Source organism: Otolemur garnettii, unplaced genomic scaffold (assembly GCF_000181295.1).
Source record: "Otolemur garnettii isolate 467f Iridium unplaced genomic scaffold, OtoGar3 scaffold00062, whole genome shotgun sequence".
In the NCBI taxonomy this organism is placed as follows: Eukaryota; Metazoa; Chordata; class Mammalia; order Primates; family Galagidae; genus Otolemur; species Otolemur garnettii.
In genome coordinates this window covers 5,000,967-5,023,016 of record NW_003852457.1, presented here as the reverse complement: position 1 = coordinate 5,023,016, position 22,050 = coordinate 5,000,967, and the positions used below count along the sequence as shown (strand labels likewise).

Here is a 22,050-nt window from a genome sequence, read left to right as displayed (position 1 = left end):
CCCAGATCGGGGTGCTAGTTCAGCTTGTTACTGCCAGAGACCCAGATCAGGGTGCTAGTTCAGCTTGTTATTGCCAGAACACCCTTCCTTGCTCCTAGGCTCTCTGAGCTGACAGCGTATGGACATGCCTGTGTGTGTACTAACCTGTGTCTGTATGCTTCTCTGTGGGGCTTTCTTCATTTAATCCTCTGTATCTATAGTAAACTGAAATGAGTTCATACTAAAGTCTCTGATTCTAATCAATTCTCACATTTATCATTAAAGCCTCTTACCCTTGCTTATCTATAACATTCATTCCAACAAGAAAAATCTTACTTTCCTCGTATATCTACTTATTTATTTTGCATACCTACAGGGAATGGATGAGCATTCCTTTTGTTCTAGATCCTCACCAACAATTGATATATTCTCTTTTTTTGGAGACAGAGTCTCTTTCTCTTGCCCTGGGTAGAGTGCTACGATGTAATATGTAATAGCTTACTACAACCTCAGTCTCCTTGGCTCAAGCGATCCTCTTGCCTCCACCTCTCAACTACAGGTGCCCACCACAATGCCTGGCTATTTTCTTCTTTTTTTTTTTTTTTGTTTTTTTGTTTTTTTGCAGTTTTTGGCCGGGGCTGGGTTTGAACCCGCCACCTCCGGCATATGGGGCCAACGCCCTACTCCTTTGAGCCACAGGCACTGCCCCTATTTTCTTTTTTAAGAGATGACGTCTTGCTCTTGCTCAGGCTGCTCTTGAACTTCTAAACTCACGCAGTCTACCTACCCTGACCTCTTATTTTAATCATTTTTAATAGATATGGAAGTGGTATCTTATTTCTGCTTTAATTTGCAATTTCTTAATGACAAATGTTGAACATCTTTCTTGATTATTTGCCATCTATATATCTTCTTTGGTGATCTGTCTGTTAGCGTATTTGCCCATTTTTTAGTTAGGTTATTTCATTTTTGTTGATTTTTTAAAGTTTTTTATTTTTAGTTATAGATCCTTTATCAGGCACATGTTTTACAAATAAAGTCCAGGTTATCAATTTTTCCTTCGTGGACTATGTTTTTGATATTGTATCTAAAACCTCATCACCAAATTAACATCATATGGATTTTATTCTTAAGTTTTATATTTTATATTTGATTCTAAAATCCATTTTGACTTAATTTTTGTGAACGTTATTAAGGTCTGTATCTGTGGCTGGTTGTGTGTTTGATTGTTTTGGCATATGGATATCTAGTCCTGCACTGTTTGTTTGAAAGAAAAAGACCCAGCCAGTTTTTCTTTATTGAATTATCTTGTTCCTTTGTAGGAATCCATTGACTGTATTGCTGAGGGTCTATTTCTGGGCTCTCTGTTTTGTTCATTGATCTGTATGTATTCTTTCTCCAATACCAGACTGGATCACTATAGTTTATAATAGGTAGGAAATCAGATACTGTAACTCCTCTAATATTGCTTTTCTTCTTCAATGTTACCTGTATTCACTGGATCTTTTTCTTTTCCCTGTATACTTTAGAACAGTGGTTCTCAACCTTCCTAATGCTGCAGCCATTTAACACAGTTCTTGTGGTCACGACCCCCAGGTTGAGAAGCGCTGCTTTAGAATGTCAGTATCTACAATGTAGGGTGATGAGATTTTGATTGCATTGAGTCTATAGATCAAACTGTATAGCATTGGCATCTTAACAAGATGGAGTCTTATACCCATGAATATGGAATGTTCTCTTGCTTTGATTCTTTTCATTGGAGTTTGTAGTACACAGAGATTCTGTACCTGTTTTGTTAGCTTTATAACAAAAGATTTAATTTTTTTTGTGGTTCCTGTAAATTATTTTGTGTTTTAATTTTCAAATTCCAGTTGAATTTAAGTTAGTAGGCTTATATTCTTAGATCTTTTACTAGCTTATTATCTCTGGAAGTAATTTTTTGGGGATATTCTTTTAGATTTGTTTCTTGCTTCAAATTCTATATAATTTTTATTTACTTTTCTTGTCTTATTCAAGTAGGTAGACTCTCTAGTGCATCGTTGAATTGAATATTAGCAGTGGGAGCAGACATTCTTGCCTCGGTTCCAGTCCTAAGGACAAAGTACTCTATTTCTCAACATTGAATATGACGTATGTTTGTTTCAGGTGTTCTTCTTCAACTTGAGCCATTTTTCCTTTATTCCTAGTTTCCTGAAAGCTGTTGTCATGATTTGGTGTTACATTTTGCTAGATGCTTTTTCTTTTCTATTTATATAATCAATTATAAGATTTTTCTACTTTAGCCTTTTTGACATGGTAGATTGCATTGATTTTCTAACATTGAACCTACCTTATAAACCTGGAATAAATCCTATTTGGTCTTGGTGTGTAATTATTTTAATATATTATTGAATTCAGTTTGTAATATTTTTGAGGATTTTTGTATCTGTGTTCATGAATGATACTTATTTCCACTTTTTCATCATATAATGAATCTCTTTTTCCACAATGATTTTTAGGACAACTTGTCTCATCCTCAGGAGGTTAGAGAGCAGCTGTGTTGGTCCCAAGGCCAGCAACTGTCCCCCCTTTTCCATCTACCCCCAACCAGTTGTAATCCTCAGAGGGAGACTTAGAAAAGAATTCTGGGAGATATTTTCTATGACAGGTTCCTGCCAGGGTTCAAGACCAGGAGGCATTTTTAATGACCAGCCTTATAGAGTTAGTTAGAAAATATTCCCTCTGATTTTACTAGAGAAATTTGCATTATTTCTTCCTTTAATATTTAATAGAATTTAGTGAAACCATATGGATGTAGTGTTTTCTTTTCTGAAGGTTATTAATTATTGATTAAATGTCTTCAATAGAAGTAAGCCTGTTCAGATTGTTTAATTCTCCTTGTGTGAGTTTTGGTCATTTGTATATTACCATAAATTAGTCCCATTCATCAATATTAACAAAATTTGGGGCCTGAAGTTTGTCAGAGTATTCCTTCATTTCATTAGACATGTCCTGAGGTGAGTAGTGATGAAACTCTTCATTTCTGGTGTCAGTGGATTTCTTCCCTTGATTAGCCTGTCCAGAGATCAATTTTATTAATCTTTTCAAGGACCAGCTTTCAATTTCATTAATTTCTCATTATTTTTGTGAAATGAGTTTGCCATCCCAAACACACTGATTGTGGACAATCAGCACTATCAGGTGCAGCTCTTGCTTGATGGCCATCGTGTAGGTGAGGTGGTTCCGGCTATGTCTTTATTCTCTGGTGTGGACACACTTTTCTGTCCTTATTTCTTCAAAGAGAACTTGCGCATTTCCCAGGCTTTTGCTTACGCTGAGCCATTCCTGGGAGAGCCACCTCCTTCCTTCCTCTCTGACGTGAGTCTTGTGCTTTACATTGGAAGTACCTGAATATGTTGAATTCTGCTCAGAAAATACTTAGATTTATTTAGTTTAAAGATGCTATTTTATATTGCCATGCAATTGGTGTGTTATTTGGGAAAGTACATTTTATTCCCTCTTTGGTGGAACTAGGGCATATGTTTTGGTCCCCAGCTTTGCCTTAAGTTCTCAACTCTCTTGAAGGCTCAGTTTCCTTGTTCACAGATAAGCGAGGTAAGGCCTGCGTCATGGTGTGGAAGTGAAGTTTGGCTGTGACCTGGGCGTTCATGCAGCCTCTGCAGATGTCATAGCTTCCTACGGTGCCTCCTCGCCAGACCTTAAGCATGAACTTCTTTGATATTACCGTATTGTTGCTGGACTCACTACCTGAATGATTTAACTCCCTTGGGTTCTTTCTTTGTTTATCATTTCCTCATTCCTTTTTACAGAAATATAGCTCTTTGATTTCTCTGAGGCATAAAAATGTATATGACGAATGGAGTGTTAGAGAATATTATAAATACTGCTAATTTGATTCTCTTCCTTGCAGGGGAAGGGGAGGAGTCACAGCCCGGCCAGTTGGAGTTGGTGTCCCTCGGGGGACACCAGCTCCCAGGGGAGTTCTATCCACCAGAGGTCCAGTGAGTCGGGGAAGAGGACTTCTCACCCCCAGAGCAAGAGGAGCTCCCCCAACTGGGTACAGACCCCCACCGCCACCCCCAACGCAAGAGACCTATGGAGACTATGTAAGTGAAGGTGTCAAACAGTGGCAGTGGGTGTTGTGACCATGTCCCCTTCCTCACCTTGTTTTGGTGCTTGAATAACTCTACCTTAATTCAGCAACCATTTAATAAATGCTAAGCACTTAATACTAGAGGTACAAAAATAACATGACCTGTTTTATCAAATAAATTAAATCTAAAGTAAAAAAGAAAAAATTGAGTGATGGGGAAGGACAAGACTGGGGTCCAGGAGACTTGTTATCAAGCTCCTACAGGATTTTAACCCAACATTCCTCCGTATTCCACTCTTCCAAATATTCAGTCATTTAAAACATAAAGGCCTCCACATACCAAGAGGGTTTCACCCTTAAGTGTTTCCTTTTAAACTATGCTGTTAAATATAGGCTCTCCATGGAAATTCTTTGTAGTGAAGAAAACAAAAATTCTTCCTTTTTCAACTGGTACAAGTCAGTTTTTCAGTTGCCCTTTGATACAGTTCCTAGACTTGCTTAAGAGAAGGAACTATGAAAAGTGAGGAGAAAGGAATTCTTTAAGAATAGAAACCCTCTGGAATTCTTCCTATAATGTCTTAGTTTACCACAAATGAAGAAAATAAGAGTGGATGATGATTCATAGTAGTAATTGAAAATGTTACAGTGAGAGTCTATTAGCTACTGTCAATGAAAGGGAAGCAGGCAGGGTTATAATGTAGGAACCCACAGATTTTTAGGTTTTGCCTGAACAGTGATCTCTTGCTAGGTGCTTAGTACCTCTTTGCACAGTTTCTAAAGGCTGCAGTAATTCCCTGCACCAGATGAACTTCTGCTGCATCTACAGCCACTGGAAAGGTCAAGATCTTTGTCTTCGGCTACTAAACTCTTTGTATTCTCTGAACCTGCTGTTTTCATATGCTCACAGGCTTTGTTGTGCTCCTTGCCAGCCTAAAATGATCTCCTCAGGTTTCACTTGACTGTCTCCTATTTGTTCTTCTAGACCAAGGTCAACTATTGCTAAAGAAATGCAGAGGAGCTAATCGCTCACCTACTGAGGTTACTGCAGTTGTTACATTTCTCTCCCCTAGACTGGGAACTCTGGCCTGGCAGGGATGGAGAGCTGTGCTCTCTTTATACTTGGCAGAGATTACATACCTTATTAAGCAGATCCTATGGTAAACACTTTCATCATCTTGCTCTTCAGTTGAGGAAGGATGTGGCCTCTGTCTCTTGTCTGTTTATTCTTCACAGTTCAACTTGTTTCCTATTCTCTAACATTCTTATCAAACTTAAAATAATCATTTCCTGAGCTCTTCCACAAATGCTGTGTCTCCTAAAAGCAGCAGGACTGTGAAGGTGAGGCAGTGTTAAACTCCTTTTAGATAGGCCCAGTGTCGTCTCCACTCCAGCTTACCTTGACTTGTGTAGGGTTTGGATTTAGTGTAGATGTGGCTAGATACAGTAGTGGAAATTACCAGGCGGGGGGTAGGAAACCTGGATCCTAGGCCAGTTTTACCATAAACGTTAGTGTTAGTCAGGCCAAGTATCTCTTTTTTGGCTTCAAAATCCACATATTTCAGAAAGAGCCATTGCTTTCTTCATACACATTCATTTTCACTTTTAATAAAGTTTGATTGACTTTTTACCATGTGAACCATATTCTATCTCAGTGTATATACACTAATGAGTCTAGAAAGGAATTGATGAATAAAAATAAAACTTACTTGAATGTTTAGAGCAAGAAAAGCAAAAACAAGAGAAATTGAGGACATTTGGTTCTGGTACTTGTAGCTCTGATCTTAGTGGGCAAGGCATTATAACAATTGAATTGCCAAGTGTTCTGTTGAGTTAATTTACTCCTCTTCCCACCCCCTACCGTCTACTACCAAGGAGGCTGGCCCTGTGGGAGAATACCCATGCATGTCCTTTCAGGAGCAGACAAACGTTGGTGGGCCCCCAGGGAGGCAGCCACCCTGCTGCGTCCCACACTCCCCGCCAGCGTGCTTCCCAGCAGTGACAGGTGGCAGCTGCGGTTTCAGCACAGGGCTGGCACTCGGGTCACACTGTGATGCACCTTCACAAAGCTGCCAGCCTCGTGTGGCATCATCATTTCAGTTTGGCTAGAAGGCAGCATTTGCAATTTCACCCTCTCCGTACAGCAATAACTTTTACATGCTAAAATGGCTGTGTGCTTTCCAGATATGTTCTGGGTGATATAATGGGACACTAGAGAGAAAGAAACACCCTCCTGGGTACCTCCTTCCCCAGGTTGGGTTATATATACTTGCCACTTAATTGTCTATTTTTCCTGGGAATGCCTTTTAAGATAAATAACCCCCCCCGCAAAAAAATATTTTCTTCACTTAGCATCACATTCTTTTTTAAGACCTCAGTTACATTAATAGCAGGAGTATGAGGCTAGGCCCAGTGGCTCACTTCTGTAATCCTAGTACTTGAGTGACTGAGACTGGTGGATCTCCTGAGCTCATGGGTTCAAGACCAGCCTGAGCCAGGTGTTGTGGTGGATGCCTGTAGTCCCAGCTACTTGGGAGGCTGAGGCAAGAGAATCACTTGAGCCCAAGAGTTTGAGGTTGCTATGAGCTGTGATACCATGGCACGCTCCAAGGGCGACAAAGTGAGACTCTGTCTCCGGCCCCTCCCCCCCAAAATAACAAGACTGTGAGGAGTGTCAGGAACTGACTCTCTATGCACACGGATAACGAGCTGTTGCTGGTGTCAGTGTGAGGAGTAGCCAGAGCCAACAGCAGCTCTCCAGCAGGGCTCTCCCTCTCTCAGGTGTTCTCTTCTGGCCCATCTTCCCTCCCTGACCCAATCTGAATTGGATTTTCCAGTTCTAGCCTCCCCGATGCAGCTTTGCAGTGTCAAGCATCCCTCCGGCCATGGTCATTGGTCTTACCTTGAAATCCTGAAGACCACTCACACACCACACTTAGCTTGCTGCATGGGAAGGGGGAGGAAGGGACACTCTGTTCTTGAAGTTTTTATTTTATCTATTTTTTTCTTTATAGGATTTTAGATAGGATGAGTGTAGTATAAGATGTCCAACACACATTTTTCTTAGTGAAGTATCATAAGAATAGAGAAGCAAGGCTTGGCACTGTGGCTCAGTGACTAGGGCACCAGCCACATACACCAGAGCTGGCGGGTTTGAATCCAGCCCAGGCCTGCCAAACAACAATGACAACTACAGCCAAAAAATAACCAGGTGTTGTGTCAGGCACCTGTAGTCCCAGCTACTTGGGAGGCTGAGGCAAGAGTTGAGCCCAAGAGTTTGAGGTTGCTGTGAGCTGGACCTCACGGCACTCTACTTAGGGCCTCATAGTGGGGCTTTGTCTCAAAAAAAAGAGAATGGAGAAGCAAGAATCCAATGTATTCAGTCCTAACATGAAGTCCGTAGACGATGTAATACATGCCTGTATAAGAGAAAAATTCAAATCCATTCAAGGTGGCGGGGATTGAAGGGGGATCCCACTTAATGAGTACAATTTTAGGGTGTATGTCACATCTCTTAGGGGTGGAACACAATTATAGGAGGGACTGTCTCTAACAAATGCAAATATTGTAACCTATTGTTTTGTATCCTCAAATTAACCTGAAATAAAATAAAAAGCAAAGGATCCTGAAACACAAAGTAATGGTTATTTATTTATTCATGTATCAAGGGGAGAAGTTGGCCTTCTTAGAATACATTTAATACTAAAATAATTATTACACTGAATTGGAATTATCATAAATTAGTCTAAACTCCGTATTTCTGGGGACCCCTCCCTCATTTCATCTTTTTATTCTCAGCAACTATTATAATGTCTAGCACATAGTAGGTATTCTATAAATATTTGCTCAATGGATGAATGAATATTCTCAAGACTGAGTTTTTCAAAATTGCTGCCTGTGAAGAACCCAGCCCAGATGCATATTATGTGATTTTCTCAGTTTTATTCATGTTGTAATTTGCATGTGACATAATCATTAGCAAAAAGCTATGTGTACAATTGTTGGTTAGTATGTGTCTGTTTTTCAGATGATTCTTAACTTTTAAGGAAAAATACTTTTATATCTTAATTAGTTAAATTTTTAGCTACTAACATAGTTTTTGGCACGTGGTAAGTACTTAGTAATATTTGCTGGACCAAGTAAGCAGAAACTTGAAAAGTTGTTCTAATGAAGGAATGTTCATTGATTTGTTTTTCAAGTTATTATTAAAACCATATGCTGGGAGGAAATGTGGTCTCTGGCATTTGAATAAAGAACTTCTCCAGGTTGTCTTCTGGTATTCACAGAGAAGTCACAGGTTATAAAGCAGTAAGACTAATTTTTTACCGCTCCTAAAGGAAACAGAGTAACGTACCATAAATCTCATCAGAGTGTAAAAAGGAACTGGCAAGAGGGACATAATATTTCATGAGAAACTATTCTGCACGGAGCACTTCCGTATATGTCACGTTATTCCTACAACCATGCAGTGACGCAGTGTGCTCCGTGTCGTACAAATGAGAGTTTCAATCTGGGAAGTTCAGTGTCTTGCCAAAAGTAAAGAAGGGGCAGGTGCAGGACTCAACATTCCAGGCCTGTGTTCCGTCTTTAAAAGCCACTGGAAAGTATAGCAGATGCTGCATGTTTGCCTCATCGGGAATGTCAGGGCACTGCATCAGATAGCGTCTGTGTCCCTTGCAAGTCACCAATTCTGTGTTTTTAGCCTACCCCAAGTTGGTAAATGGAAATGGAGAACTTTTGGGAAGAATGATATGACATGGCATGGGATTGGAAAAAAGAAAAAATGAACACAACCATCTCTCAGCCCACTACTATTATATTTGTTAATGGGAAAAAAAAATGAAACTTGTGTGCAAAATGTATAAATGTGTGTGACTGGCCCAGAGCACATGGCCTCAAGAGGTCCTATGAAAATGTGGCCCTGGTAGCTGCCTTACAGTTTAGTTTTACGTTCATGGAGATGGAGATTACACATAAGACCCTCGGTCAGTATGTGGAGGGCACACATTCGTTTGGCCAAAAAAGGTGGGTCATAGTTTATAGGTCGGGTTCAAAGATTTTTTTATTTGTAATTGGTTAAAGAAAGGAAGTATTATATAAAGGTTTGGAATGTTGTAACCTAATAAGGATGTTTATTAATCATACACAAGCTACTAGAACTCTGTCAAGGGATCTGCTGAGTGCATTGAATAAAGCTTTGCACTGTTAGCCTTAGGCATGTCACTGAGTCACAAAGGACGTGTCCAGAAAGGGCAGGGGCCGTGAAGAGGCCGTCTGACCTCCCTTCTCAGAGTCAACAATTCAGCTTTAGGGTCTTTCTGTGGTCACTGTGACCAACAGAGGGTCTATTCATTCACACAGTTATTGGCAAAAATGAAAGTAGCATTTTCACTATTTAAGAATTTCCAGTCCTCTACAAGTTCTGCTCAAAAGCCATTTACGGAAGAAGATACAAGGTACAAGAAAAATGGTACCTTGGACTTAAGGCCGCAGTCTGTTACCAAGTAGACACCTTGGGGCCTCACCTTGGTGATTTGATGTTTCCCAGAAAAACCTGCTTGAGATGTGCTCATGGGTGGCACGTTGTGGTGATGGGGCTCCCAGTCACCAGTAGCCCAGAGCCGCATTGCACCTCTCAGCCAGTGGAGAGCACGAGGCAGTGCCATGTGCTCCGTGGTGACTGACCGGGAGGAGCGTGGTCGTGATGCACAGCACCTCCCCCGTCCACAGGCACAGCTGACCTGGTCCTGATCTTGCTGTCACTTTGCTGCACCTTCTTTGGATGTGAGAACTAGGTGACTTCCCTGGGGATGGCTGGGCCTTTGTTTCCAGATCACAGGGGTAGACCCAAGATTCATCTATTCCTGGGTTGGTGGGCATTTAGGCTGTTTCCATATTTTGGCAATTGTAAATTGAGTTACAATAAACAGTCGGTTGCAAGTTTTTAAATGAGAGGCTCGAGGCCCTCGAGGCTGCCATGGGGCTCCAGAGTAGCAAAGCCAAGTACATCTGACCACAGACCCTGTGCACTTTTCTCTCCAGACCCTCTGGTCAGAATTTCTAGGAGGTAGCCTTAGGGCATCCATACGTTTGCAGCACAGAGATTGTGAGGGGCAGCAGAGACCCCTGCTATGCTGCACTTTGACTGACGTGGCCGCATGGGTCTCCTCAGCAGCATGGCCAGGCGGTGTTCTCAGCTGAAAGTGGCCGTCAGGGATGCCACCGGCCTCCAATGATGTAGCCAGTGCAGTTCAGTGACTTACACAGGTGGAAGGTGGGTGGACTGAGAGTGGATCTCAGGTTGTCTAATCCCTAGTGCACAGCTTGTGTTCCTGGCATTCTACATTATATAATGTTGTCGGCTGGAAGAAATGAGCAAATAAATAATTGAAGAAGGAGCCAAAGACACAGCCGCCATCATGTGTCAGGCGTAACTGGTCCTGGACCTTATTCGAAACTGATGCCCGACCCCATGTATCTTACTGACCAGAGAAGTTCCTGAGCTTCCTTGATGCTTCTTTGTAAAATAATCAACTATAATCTTAATGCCAGTAAAAAAATGATTGCTTTTAGTCTTTTTAGTCTAAGTTTGGAAGGACGATACAACTGCCACTGGGAAACTGTCACGAAACTGTAGGACAGTTACCTGCTTTCATAATTTAGTTTTTCTGATTCAGTGACCACAGAAAAGCAGTACACTCTTCAACTTTTTTAAGTTAATGGAAGAAAAGGCAGCTGCCATTTGTTGGCTATTCACTGTTACCAAGTGTTAATGTGCAGGGTTCTCTCCCTCAATGCTCACGTCAACCCTGGGAAGGGAAATGGCGCTGCCTCTAGATAGCTGACGCTGAGACGGCTTGAGAGGACAGTAATTTCCCCAATCACACTTCTAGTTAGCAGGAGAATCCCCGGGGCCGTGGCTGTGGCCGTGGCCGTGCTTTCTGGCAAGTCATGTCCTAGGTCCTCTCCGTGCATATTTTGTCTCTGTAGAACAAACCATGGCATAGGTCTCTGGATTCTCAGAGTCTTGCTGCTGTTTATTAACAGGGTTTGTTCTGTAAATTTAGATTCAGTCAAGGATCCAGAAAGCCATATGTGACCCCAAAGCCACAGGTTCCCACCCCCTAATTGGAGAAACTGACACATCAGTGGGAAAACTTATTTCATCTCTTCAGGCATAAAGGTTGCTGTATAGAATTTAGAACAAGTGGGAAAGGAGGACTTGGTTTTAGCCGTCCTCCTGCGATGGTTGTAGGGCACATCTCCTCCATCTCCTCACATTAACCAGTGGGCATCTGCCACTGGTTAATGCGATCCAGGATTCCAGAGTCAGAGGGAGCTTTGAGTCTCAGCAGAGATAAACCTTGTGTTCTGAGAGCAAGTGTGCGTCCTCTGCCTGTCCTCTGGCCTCCTGACTCGGGAGGGCTGTCTGTGAATGATGGAAGTTGTCTGAAGAAAAGCATCGCTACTACCATGAATGGTTTCTTCATCTGAAACGGGAGTACAGGGACTACCACTTCTTCCTTTGTAATAAGAATAAACTCTCCAAATTGTGATGATTGGGAGCATCAGTAAAGGCCTTTAGAGCAAGCCATATATTTTGAAAATATACTTGTTATTATTTAAATGTGGGGTTAGTTTAAGGACTCAGCGAAGGCCTAATCTTTCTCATTCTGCTGAGAAGCTGGAGCTCACCTGGATCTTTAAACATATGACTGGTTCGGGGATTTTTGTAAGGATGGGGGTTGTACTGACGGCAGGTTTTCCCAGGACAGTGACTGCTGGCATAATTTTTGACAGTTAACTAATCTCTAAACTGCTTCAATTATCTTGTTTTCCATAGTGAGAAATTTAATTAAAACAGAATACAGATTGTGAAAAGGTTATTTATGAAAATGCATTTTAAATGTGAGTTGAAGAGCCTAGGGACACCTTTTTATTTCAGACAAAAGGATGAAGGTTCCATAATTTTTTATATTCATTTTACCAGAAGCAAAGGTAAGAGTGGAGTGCAATTTACTGGAAAGGTCTGTCAGGAGCCTCACAAGTCAGTCTTTCTCCTAAACTGCTTGAAAGGGTGACTTATTTTAGAAATATAAAACTTTAGGAAGTAAGTCCAGATTTTAAATATATGTGGACAGAGGGTGTTTTTCTTTTTTCTTCTTACCTTAAACAAAAACAACAATAAAAATGTATCCTATCAAGAAGAAGGCGGCTCTGGAATGATGGTGTCATGAGTCAGGGAAAGCACATTTTGCCTTCGTAACTAGGCCAAGTAGGGTGATGTGGTTATATTTGAGCTGATGTGACAGGTGTATCTTGTCCCTCGGTTGAAATAGGGCTGAGGCAGGGAACGGTTTGGGAATCACTAGATTAGCCCTTTGTCATCTTGACTCCCTACAGGAATCTGCCATCTTGGGTTTATCATTTTCCTTGGGCATTTAACCAGCATTCATAGAACTCCCTCTCTCCCTGCAAGTAGATTAGGATCTAGGAAGGAACACAGTGCAGGGGAGGAAGAATAATTTTTGCTCTGTCCCTGTGAGTTCTTACTGGAAAGAAAAACAAACAAGCTTGTTAACGTAATTCCTAGATACTGAGCGATACCCAGGGAATGAGTAAGCTCAGGAGGTGGCTTAGAGCTCTGGCTTCTGCAGCATCTTCAACAAAGACAGGACATCTTAGCCAAGTGCCTAGACAAAGGGAAGGGCTTCTGAGTCACTAGGGGTAACAGTGGACGGACGAGTCAGTGCTACTTCGTTACCTGGTGTTTTCTCTGACTAACTAGGGCCTGAAATTCTCAGAGATTAGCCTTTGCCCTCATGTGAGGGCAGGGAGGGATGTCTTTGTCAATGTAGATAAATATCTTCCTTTTAGGCAAATAGGGAGCAGAGAACTTTTCTTGTTTCTGCTATTCACAGTTGTCTTCAGCTCAAAATACTCTTCCTGCAAAGGGGAGTATTTTATGGTGGTGTGCCTGTGCTCCTAGGAGTTATCACCCTGACTTTGTGTCTGTGAGTAATCCCCTGTGTTTGGGGGGCTGAGTCTCCGTTGTGTTTGTTCCCGTATGTGCATCTTGTGCAGGGCACGCATCTTAGTGTAATCACCCCCTCATTTGTTTTCTTGTTTCCCATGACACTTTAAGTTATTGCTGGTGAGGGCTGTGCCTTTGACTCAAAGGGCACAGTGGGTAGTTTGTACTCAGTGTTGGATTTCTCGATACAGAGACAAAAGACAGCATTCAGGATATGAACACCTATCATTGACTTAAGTGCAGAGAATATTTAGAGAGGAACAAAGAGGGAAGACTACCTGCTTGATGCAGTGTGGAGAGACTTTCTACAGAAACATCTAAAGCAAAGAGGGAAAGGCACTAGCAGCACTCAGGCAGAGCGGGGAGGCCTTTCCCTGGAGAATCCCCATGGTAGTCAAAGCCCTAGGCACACGGAAAGTCTCGGTGGGATATTACTGTTGATGATGGTATATTATCATTGATTGATATATTTGTTTTTATTCTCTCCAGTTGTTTATGGGTAAAATAGAGTGTGAGGTACATAACAGGGTGTGCAATCTTGAAGAGCCTTTATAGGAGTTTAAAATACTATTACGAGGCATTTCGAAGTGGAAGCGCCTTGTCAGCTGGTGAAGCAAGCGGGAGGCCGGCTGGCCATGTAGGCGCATCCTCATGCTGGGGGATGAGGATGCACTTCCCGGAGCTCACTGTAGCGCCTCCAGTTTTATAGGAACAGGAAATATCTCACAGTGGCTAAATGCAAAACAGGAAGCCAAACTGCCTTTCAGACCCTGCTCCGCCCTTAATTGCTCTGACCTTAGGGGCTGGAGACGCTCCACTGCTGGCTGCTTCTGTTCCTCATCTGCCAGTGGGAATGTTAGTTATCATCACTTGAAGTTCTTACTGACGATGAGACAAATTGCCATATGAAAAATACTTAGAATGGTGCCTGACACACAAAAGGCGATATACACGTGTTGGTTTTGGTGTTGGCTTGGAAAGCGACTTCAGTTTCCCAATGTAGCCCCACATTTCATGAAGTGCATCTTCTGTATTAATATGTGAAAAGTGCAACATCCACTATAATTCATGCATGCTAGGATGACTAAAATCAAAGGATAGTTTGAGGTGTTGGCTAGGCTGAGCACAATAGGAACTCTCCCACACAGCTGTGGGCTATAAATTGCTACAGCCACTTTGGGACAATGTTTGGCACAGTTGGCTCTGGGAGCCCAGCTCACAGGCCCTAGCAGTCCTGCTCCTGGGGGACTCCTCACCATGCAGACATATGCAGACGCAAAGAAGACTTGTATAACCCTCTTGTGGGCAAAAACTAAAAAGAAACAAAGTTCTCTCTTGTTTTTACTTTTCTCAAGATAAGATCTCTCTCTATTACTCAAGCTAGAGTGCCATGGTGTCATCATAGCTCATTGCAACCTCAGACTTTTGGATTCAGGCCTCCCTCCTTCCTAGGCTTCCCAGAGTGCTAGGATTACAGGTGTGAGTCACTGCATTGGCCTAAAAAGCAAAATATCTACTAACAGTAGAATGGATAAAAGCAGTTGTAGTATAATTATATAGAGCCACATTTTAAAACCATGAAAAGGACCATTTGTTGCTATACACGACAACATGAGTGAATCTCACAGACCTAACACTGAGCGAGAGACCTGGCACACAGTGGTAGCTGCACTGATTCCACGTACATCAGGTCAAAGCAGGTAGGACTCATTGGTAGTGTCGGAAGTCAAAACGGTGGTGATTTCACTCCCTGGGAGAGGGCAGGGGAGATCCTGGGGACTGTTGGTGTTCCATTTCTGCTCCTAGTCCTAGTTACTCCTGGTGTGTAACCAGCTGTGCCCACTTTGTGGAAATTCACAAGCTCTGCACTTAGAATTTGTTCCTTTTTATGACTTACTTTATGTTTGACTAAGTAGTTTTAAAATATGACCACTTTATGAATTAAGAGGATTGTACTACTGAGTAGACCAGATAGTCTCATTTATAACAGAACAGTGCATCTTCCGTCAAGCAGAACTGCTGTTACGGCAGGAACCATCTGAAGGTTTCCCAGTGAGTCCGAGAGCTAAGCAAAGAATGTTAATGCTAACATTATAAAACTCTGATAGCCTGGTGCTTACCAGTTTCATCACACAGAAGTCTCTACACTGTGAATTAGATGGGAGTTATCGTGGTCCAAGAGACCTGTCCCCTTCTCACTGGGACTAACGAACTTGACGTCTTTCACGTGGCCGGTCATCTTTCAGACGGAGGCCATTCTTCTTCCTCCCCTCGGGAAGCTGCACACCGATACCAGCACCTAGTCCACCCTTCACAGCACTTTTTCTAAGACAAGTTCATGAACTTAATTGTCAGACCTTATGTGATGACAACTTCCACGGTCATTCCAGAAAAAGAGTTCCAAAATTAGATAGGGTAACCAGGGAAGTCTTTTAGCTAAAAGATTATAAATGTGAAAGAAATGGGGGAGCCAGCTTGGCAGATAGGGGCTTTTGGGGAGCATTTCAAATGGAATGCTGAATGGGATGTATTTGGTGATTGTGTTTATTTGTCTGCTTCCCCTTGAGGGTAAAGATTTGGGGAACTTTCTTATATGTTTACTGCTTTATCCCTAGTGCTCGGAACAGAGTCTGACTCATAGTAGACATCCCACAAAGCCTTCCTCACGTGGCAGATGGAAAGAGCTATCTATATAAACTCAGTCCGCAGGATGCCAGGTTAATACAGACTCAGTAAAACTTAACCAGTGACCCCTTTTCCTGTGCATGTGTAGTTGTGGGATTTCTCACTTAATTTCATCTTCTTTAGTTTTCATTTATAGTTCCTTTTCCCTTCCCTTATTTGTGGGATTTCTAGGTTAACTTTTTTATTATTTTATTTTCCTTTTCCTATCTTTTTGAGCCAGACAAATGTAGTTTTACCTGTTACATGAACTAAAGAGAAGAAAAGACATTCTAAAAATAAATTGATCCCATAGACCATTCACCTGTGGCTGGAATGACAGGAATCTTGACTGATCAATTCTCTATTTAAAACTCACAGTGGAAATGAACTTGGGTAAAGCTATTTTTAACTGATGTTTGCTTTGTAAACTCAATCATAAGACTCAATTTAAATAAGTTTTTAAGACTTACTATATATGAAAATTTTCTACATTTTGAAATAAGCTATCACCCAATTTAAGTGAAGTGTCATATATGGCATGATGATCTCCTTTTAAAAGACATGAAACCAAAACAGTATTTTTAAAATCTCTCCTTTGTAAATTTCTCTGTTCATTTAAAATGGTTTTCCCATTTAATGGTTTAAATGTTATGCTTGATTTTACTTGTGACAGAAATAGAATTAAATAGGTCAGATCATTTCCTTTATCCTGGAAAATCTCTTCTTTTCAAAGCAAGACTTTTCTGGTGGTTGGCCTTACGTCTGTTTGAGTTTTATAGGTTGAGAATGACAAGTGAAGAGCCCTTCCCCGTGTGAGAGCATGTTGACCCTCATGACAGCGTGGCATCCCCAGTGTCCAGCTCACCACCCTCAGTTCAGTGTCATGTCTAAGCTAAAAACACAAACATGTAGCCTAATGAATAAACAGGTCTTTTTAAGGAGGGAAAAGAACATACTGATATATACTTATCTCTGGTCTATGTTCATTCACCATTTTTAATAATGTTGTTCTGACTTTCAGAAATAGAATAAAGATTTCCAAAGGCAAGTGGTGCCTGTGGCTCAGTGGGTAGGGTGCTGGCCCCATATACGGAGGGTGGCGGGGTTCAAACCCCACCCTAGCTGAACTGCAACAGAAAAAATAATAGCCAGGCGTTGTGGCAGGTGCCTATACTCCCAGCTACTCGGGAGGCTGAGGCAAGAGAATCGCCTAAGCCCCAGAGCTAGAGGTTGCTGTGAGCTGTGATGCGACGGCGCTCTACTGAGGATGACAAAATGAAACTCTGTCTCTAAAAAAAAAAAAAATGAAAGAAAAAGTTCCAAAGGGAATTTTTTTGCTGAAGGCAGGGAATGATATTTAAAGTTTGACAGAAAATAATACAAGTGAAATCTCATCATATTTAAAATATTTTAATATTGCATTTTATTTTGCAATGTCTCCCTCAATTTCCATTCATCTTTTAAAAAGTGCTTATACATTTCCTACAATTTGCTCATTAATTAGTCCTCTTCATTCATTCAACAAACATTACTGCATGCCTTCTACGTGCCAGACGTTTAGAATACAAGAGAACAAGACCTGGTCCTTGAGAAAGGAAAGGACAAGAAAGGAAAGAAAGAGAAAGGACAAAAACGTAATTATAAATGCCACACGTATACAAGTTATCCATCGTCACAAAACACTGAGGAGAAGTTACTAAGGAGTAATGATTCAGCCTGGGGTCTTCAGTTGGCTGATCAAGGGGGTGGCGTCAGAGGGACGGCCTATGCAGGGGAGTGACGGCGTGGAACCACACGGTCCTCCCCCAGCTGCCGTGCTCACTGGGCAAAGCGCAGTGGTGGGCACCGCCTAGTGAGCTGCTAAGGTGAGACTGGGAGAGGCGTGGCAGGGTCACCAGTGGAGAGGGGGATTTTTATGCAGGGAGGGAAGTGGCAAGTTCAGCTTTACATTTTAGTTAGCTAGTTCTGGCAGAATGTTGAGATAAGGAGTATTAGAAAGCCCAGAAGACCAGTTAGGATCTCCGTACTGGTCCAGTTGAAAAATTCTGAATGCTTCTGATAAATTGAATAGTTATGAATGAATCTAATGATTCACACTGGGAAAGTATAGGAAGGGCTGGGTATGAGAGGGACTCAAGGGATAACAAATATCCCTGTTGGCTAGTTGGAATGATGGTGGGATGGTACAGCAGGAAACGTTGATTGTATCCAGACCAGAAGTGGGAGCGGCGGCTTCTCACCACCGTCTTCGAGGTCTCGGCACCCACCGCTGCCTCGCTCACAGGTGCAGGGCCCCGTTTTTAAAGGGCAAGGGAGGGAATAAAACCTCTTGGGGGTGCCCCTTTTGACAATGGAAGGGATCTATATTAAGCTTCTTGGGAAATTCAGGAAGTCACTTAAAATTAGCTTTAAAATAAATTTCCATAGTTTGGGTTATCCGAGGAATAGCTAAACTAGAGGATCTGGAGATGTATAGAGCAGCTGAGGAGAACTCAGAGCAGAGGGGAGAGGACTGAGCAAAGAGGGATTCGGCGCTTTGTCTGTGGAGTGTGGGCAACACGCTGCATCCTCAGGGTGTTCTTGGCACTGTGTGGAAGAGTGAGTGAGACACAGTCCACGTCTGAAATGGCAGACGAGGCGAAGTCAGTCACACCCATGGGTTGCAGGAACAGAGGTGTGGGCAGCGGGTGTGCTGTTGGCGCCACAAACCTGCCGTAGTCTCTGTTTTGTGGGCCTGAGAAGTTGCAGTGGACCTGGAGGCTGCCGTTTGCTCTTTCTCTTGAAAATTCACTAGGCAGGAAGGGCAGCACAGTTCTACTAGAAACAGCACGTGACTGGGAGTCCTCACTGCGTTTATGGCAGAGGACATGCTGCAAATTGAGGCTGACGTAGGATCGGGGCCATGTCACAATGGAGAATCTTCTGTAGGAGAAAATATGGAAATGTGAGAAATTACACAAAGATTTAAAATGTACAGATAATCTTTCGGCATATCTGAGCAGTGCGAGCAGGGAAGTCCAGTGAGTTCTGCACCCCAGGGCCTGGCAAGGATTACAAGAGCAGTGCTGAGCCCAGGTGTGTGAGTAAACTAAACCTCTACCATCCCTGTCTGTGCTGGATCTTTGTGACTTCACTCAATTACCTGTTAAATTGTAGCAAACAATTTTTTTTAATTATTCCTATTCTAGCCTCAAAAATCCATAGGAGAAATTTATAATGTAAAACTACATGATTTTTTAAGAAATGAGCAACCACTAATGAGAACACTGATAGATAAGAAGATTGGCGAAAAAAAGGGAGAAAGTTAACCCCAGTCCTCAGAGGGGAAAAAGCCCTAAGAGTTTGAGGCTCCCCCCAGCTGCACTACCTCTACAGCACCTCATTTTAATCATTTGCTCACTCATTTATTTGTTGATGAATCTCCCCCATTCTCAGCCAGTGACCTCATCTCTTACCATATAATAAAAGTAAGTAGATGATCAACAGTAACTCCCTCTAACCCCTTCCTAGAAAGTCGCACATGGATTCTCAGTTGCACGGAGCCTTTCCTCCTTCCTCTGTCCCTCTCTGCCTCCTGCTTCCCTGTGCTGTTCAAATGCCATCCCAGGAACAAATAATACCTCTTACTTACAATGGGTGCAAGTACAGAATACTTTCATGGCCAAATCCAACCGTGAAATCATCAAGAAAGACATTTTGTGAGAATTGCAAATGTAAGCAGTCTTAAGTATAAAAATAAACCAATCAATAACTTAATAACCTAAGCTATTTAAAAATTCAAATAAATTGCAGATATTACAAGGTCTCCAGGAATAACTGGACAAGGAATCAAGGACATAAGTGCAAAGTTGAATAGTATGGTCCTGAATATTTTAGCTACTTTTTAAACTTTTTGGTCATTTATAATCTTTAAGTGCAGAAATAAAATTCTTCATTTGAAGAAGCCGGATTCTTCTCAAGCTAACGAACTCTTTTCAAACCGTGTTCTTTGCATATTACCAAACCGTGAGCACAATACAGTGAGCTACTTGCCAGTCCAGCCCTCCAGATTCACCCCTTCTGTCCCGTGCCCACACGCTGTTACCAGAGAAATACTCCTAAAACACACAGTGAGTCCCGCCACGCAAAGCTCAAATCCGTGTTCCTCACCTGAGTCCTTCCTCGCCTGGTTTAGGGTCCTTGGTGTCATTTTTCTGCATCTTCCCGAGGACCCACACCAAGCAGGTTGCCTCCCTGGGTGAGGAAAGCTCCTGTCCTTCCTTCAGTGCTTTGTGTCTGCCGTTCCTTCAGCCTAATCTTAGTTTGATGTCTTCCTTTGGCAACTATTACCTTGGTTTGGATTGAAAGTCAGTTCTAACATTGACACTACTGGGAAATCTCCTGCCCTCTCTCTTTCCCATTGGGCTGGTCTGACACACTTGACACTTTGAATTATACTTGTGCCCTTAGTTGTCTGTCATCTCTCCCCCTTTCCACCTCATGGCACTGTCCTATCTGGAGGGGGAAACTCTTTTCCATTAATAGTGTCTAGCAGAGGGCCAGAAACAAGGTAGGTGCTAAGTGAAAATTGGCTTTTAATTTATAGGAGGAATGTTCCTTCTATTAGGAGACACTAGCTTCTTTTAGTCTGTTAATTTGTCAAAATATTAGGAATGTCTGTTACTTAGTCAACTTACCTCATAACTAAAATCATCTCAAAAGGTGTTTGTGGCTTAGTTTGGAAGCTGTCTTCACTTTGCACAGGCCATTAGCTGATCGTAATCTACTTTCAGCTGCCAGGAAGAACACTGGTTTGCATACTGTGTTGTAACTGTATTCTTGATTTTATTCTTCCTCTGCTTCCCTTTAGGAACTATTCTTTTTATATTCTATTGTATCGTATATTGTCGTCACAGCACAGAACATATAGGTCTTTGACAAATATGCATTTCCTTCTTCGTGAAAAAAATTTTAAAAATCTAGGCGATCATGTATAAATTATGTCTTATTCCTACAAAGACAGTGCTTTCCAGGTTATTAGTTATTTTACAATGTTGAAGGCATTACAGTACCATACTATTTTCATTACTGTTGCTTTGTACTAAGTTTTGAAACTGAAAAAACATCTGGTCTGTACTGGAGAGGTTCCAGGACAGGGAGAATGTTCTTCACTTTCCCACGTGGATTCAAGTGACCTTTCACTTCCCCTCAGGGACTCCCTGGTTTTCTTATAGAGCATGTCATGTATTGATGAATTAATTTATTTTTTGTTTACCTTGCGATATCTTAATTTATCCTTCATTTTTGAAGAATAGTTTTGCTGGACGAATGGTGTAGAATTTTTAGTTGACAACATATTTTTTTAAGTGCTTATAATATGGCTTCCCATTGGCCTCTGTCCTCTGTGGTTTTTGTTAGGAAGCACCTGGTTGTAGTATATCTTGTATGTGATTAATTTTTTCTCGTGCTGCTTTCAAGATTCTCAAAGCCTTTCAACAGTTTGACAATGACATGTATTAGATGTGGGTCTCTAGAAATTATTGAGCTCCTTAGATGTGAAGATTAAAGTTTATCATCAATTTGGAGAAGTTTTTGGCAATTGTTTTTCCAAGTGATCTTCCCAGTACCTTCTCTCTTCTCCTTCTGGAATCTCAGTCCATGTGTATTCATTAGTGTGACGGTATATTCGTTAGTATGATGGTGTATTCAGTAGTGTGACAGTGTATTCAGTAGTGTAATGGCATATTCAGTAGTGTGATGGCATATTCAGTAGTGTGACAGCATATTCAGTAGTGTAACGGTGTATTCAGTAGTGTGACAATATATTCGTTAGTGTGACGGTGTATTCGTTAGTGTGACAGTGTACTCAGTAGTGTGATGGCATATTCAGTAGTGTGACGGTGTATTCCTTAGTGTGACAGTGTACTCAGTAGTGTGACAGTGTATTCAGTAGTGTAACAGCATATTCATTAGTGTGATGGCATATTCAGTAGTGTGACGGCGTATTCATTAGTGTGACGGTGTATTCATTAGTGTGACGGTGTATTCAGTAGTGTGACAGTGTATTCAGTAGTGTAACGGCATATTCAGTAGTGTGATGGGGTATTCAGTAGTGTGACGGTGTATTCAGTAGTGTGACGGTGTATTCAGTAGTGTAATGGCATATTCATTAGTGTGATGGCATATTCAGTAGTGTGATGGTGTATTCAGTAGTGTGACGGTGTATTCACTAGTGTGACAATATATTCGTTAGTGTGACGGTGTATTCATTAATGTGACAGTGTACTCAGTAGTGTGATGGCAT

The 22,050-nt window shown here is 41.8% G+C and overlaps 1 protein-coding gene across 1 annotated transcript in view; it reads left to right on the top strand.

Moving 5' to 3' along the window:
• KHDRBS3 (KH RNA binding domain containing, signal transduction associated 3) overlaps positions 1-22,050 on the top strand; it is a 177,641-nt gene that overhangs the window by 121,060 nt on the left and 34,531 nt on the right. Inside the window, exon 6 of the mRNA XM_012807047.1 lies at positions 3,890-4,085. Coding sequence (XP_012662501.1) covers positions 3,890-4,085 — 196 coding nt within the window. The remainder of the gene's footprint in view (positions 1-3,889; positions 4,086-22,050) is intronic.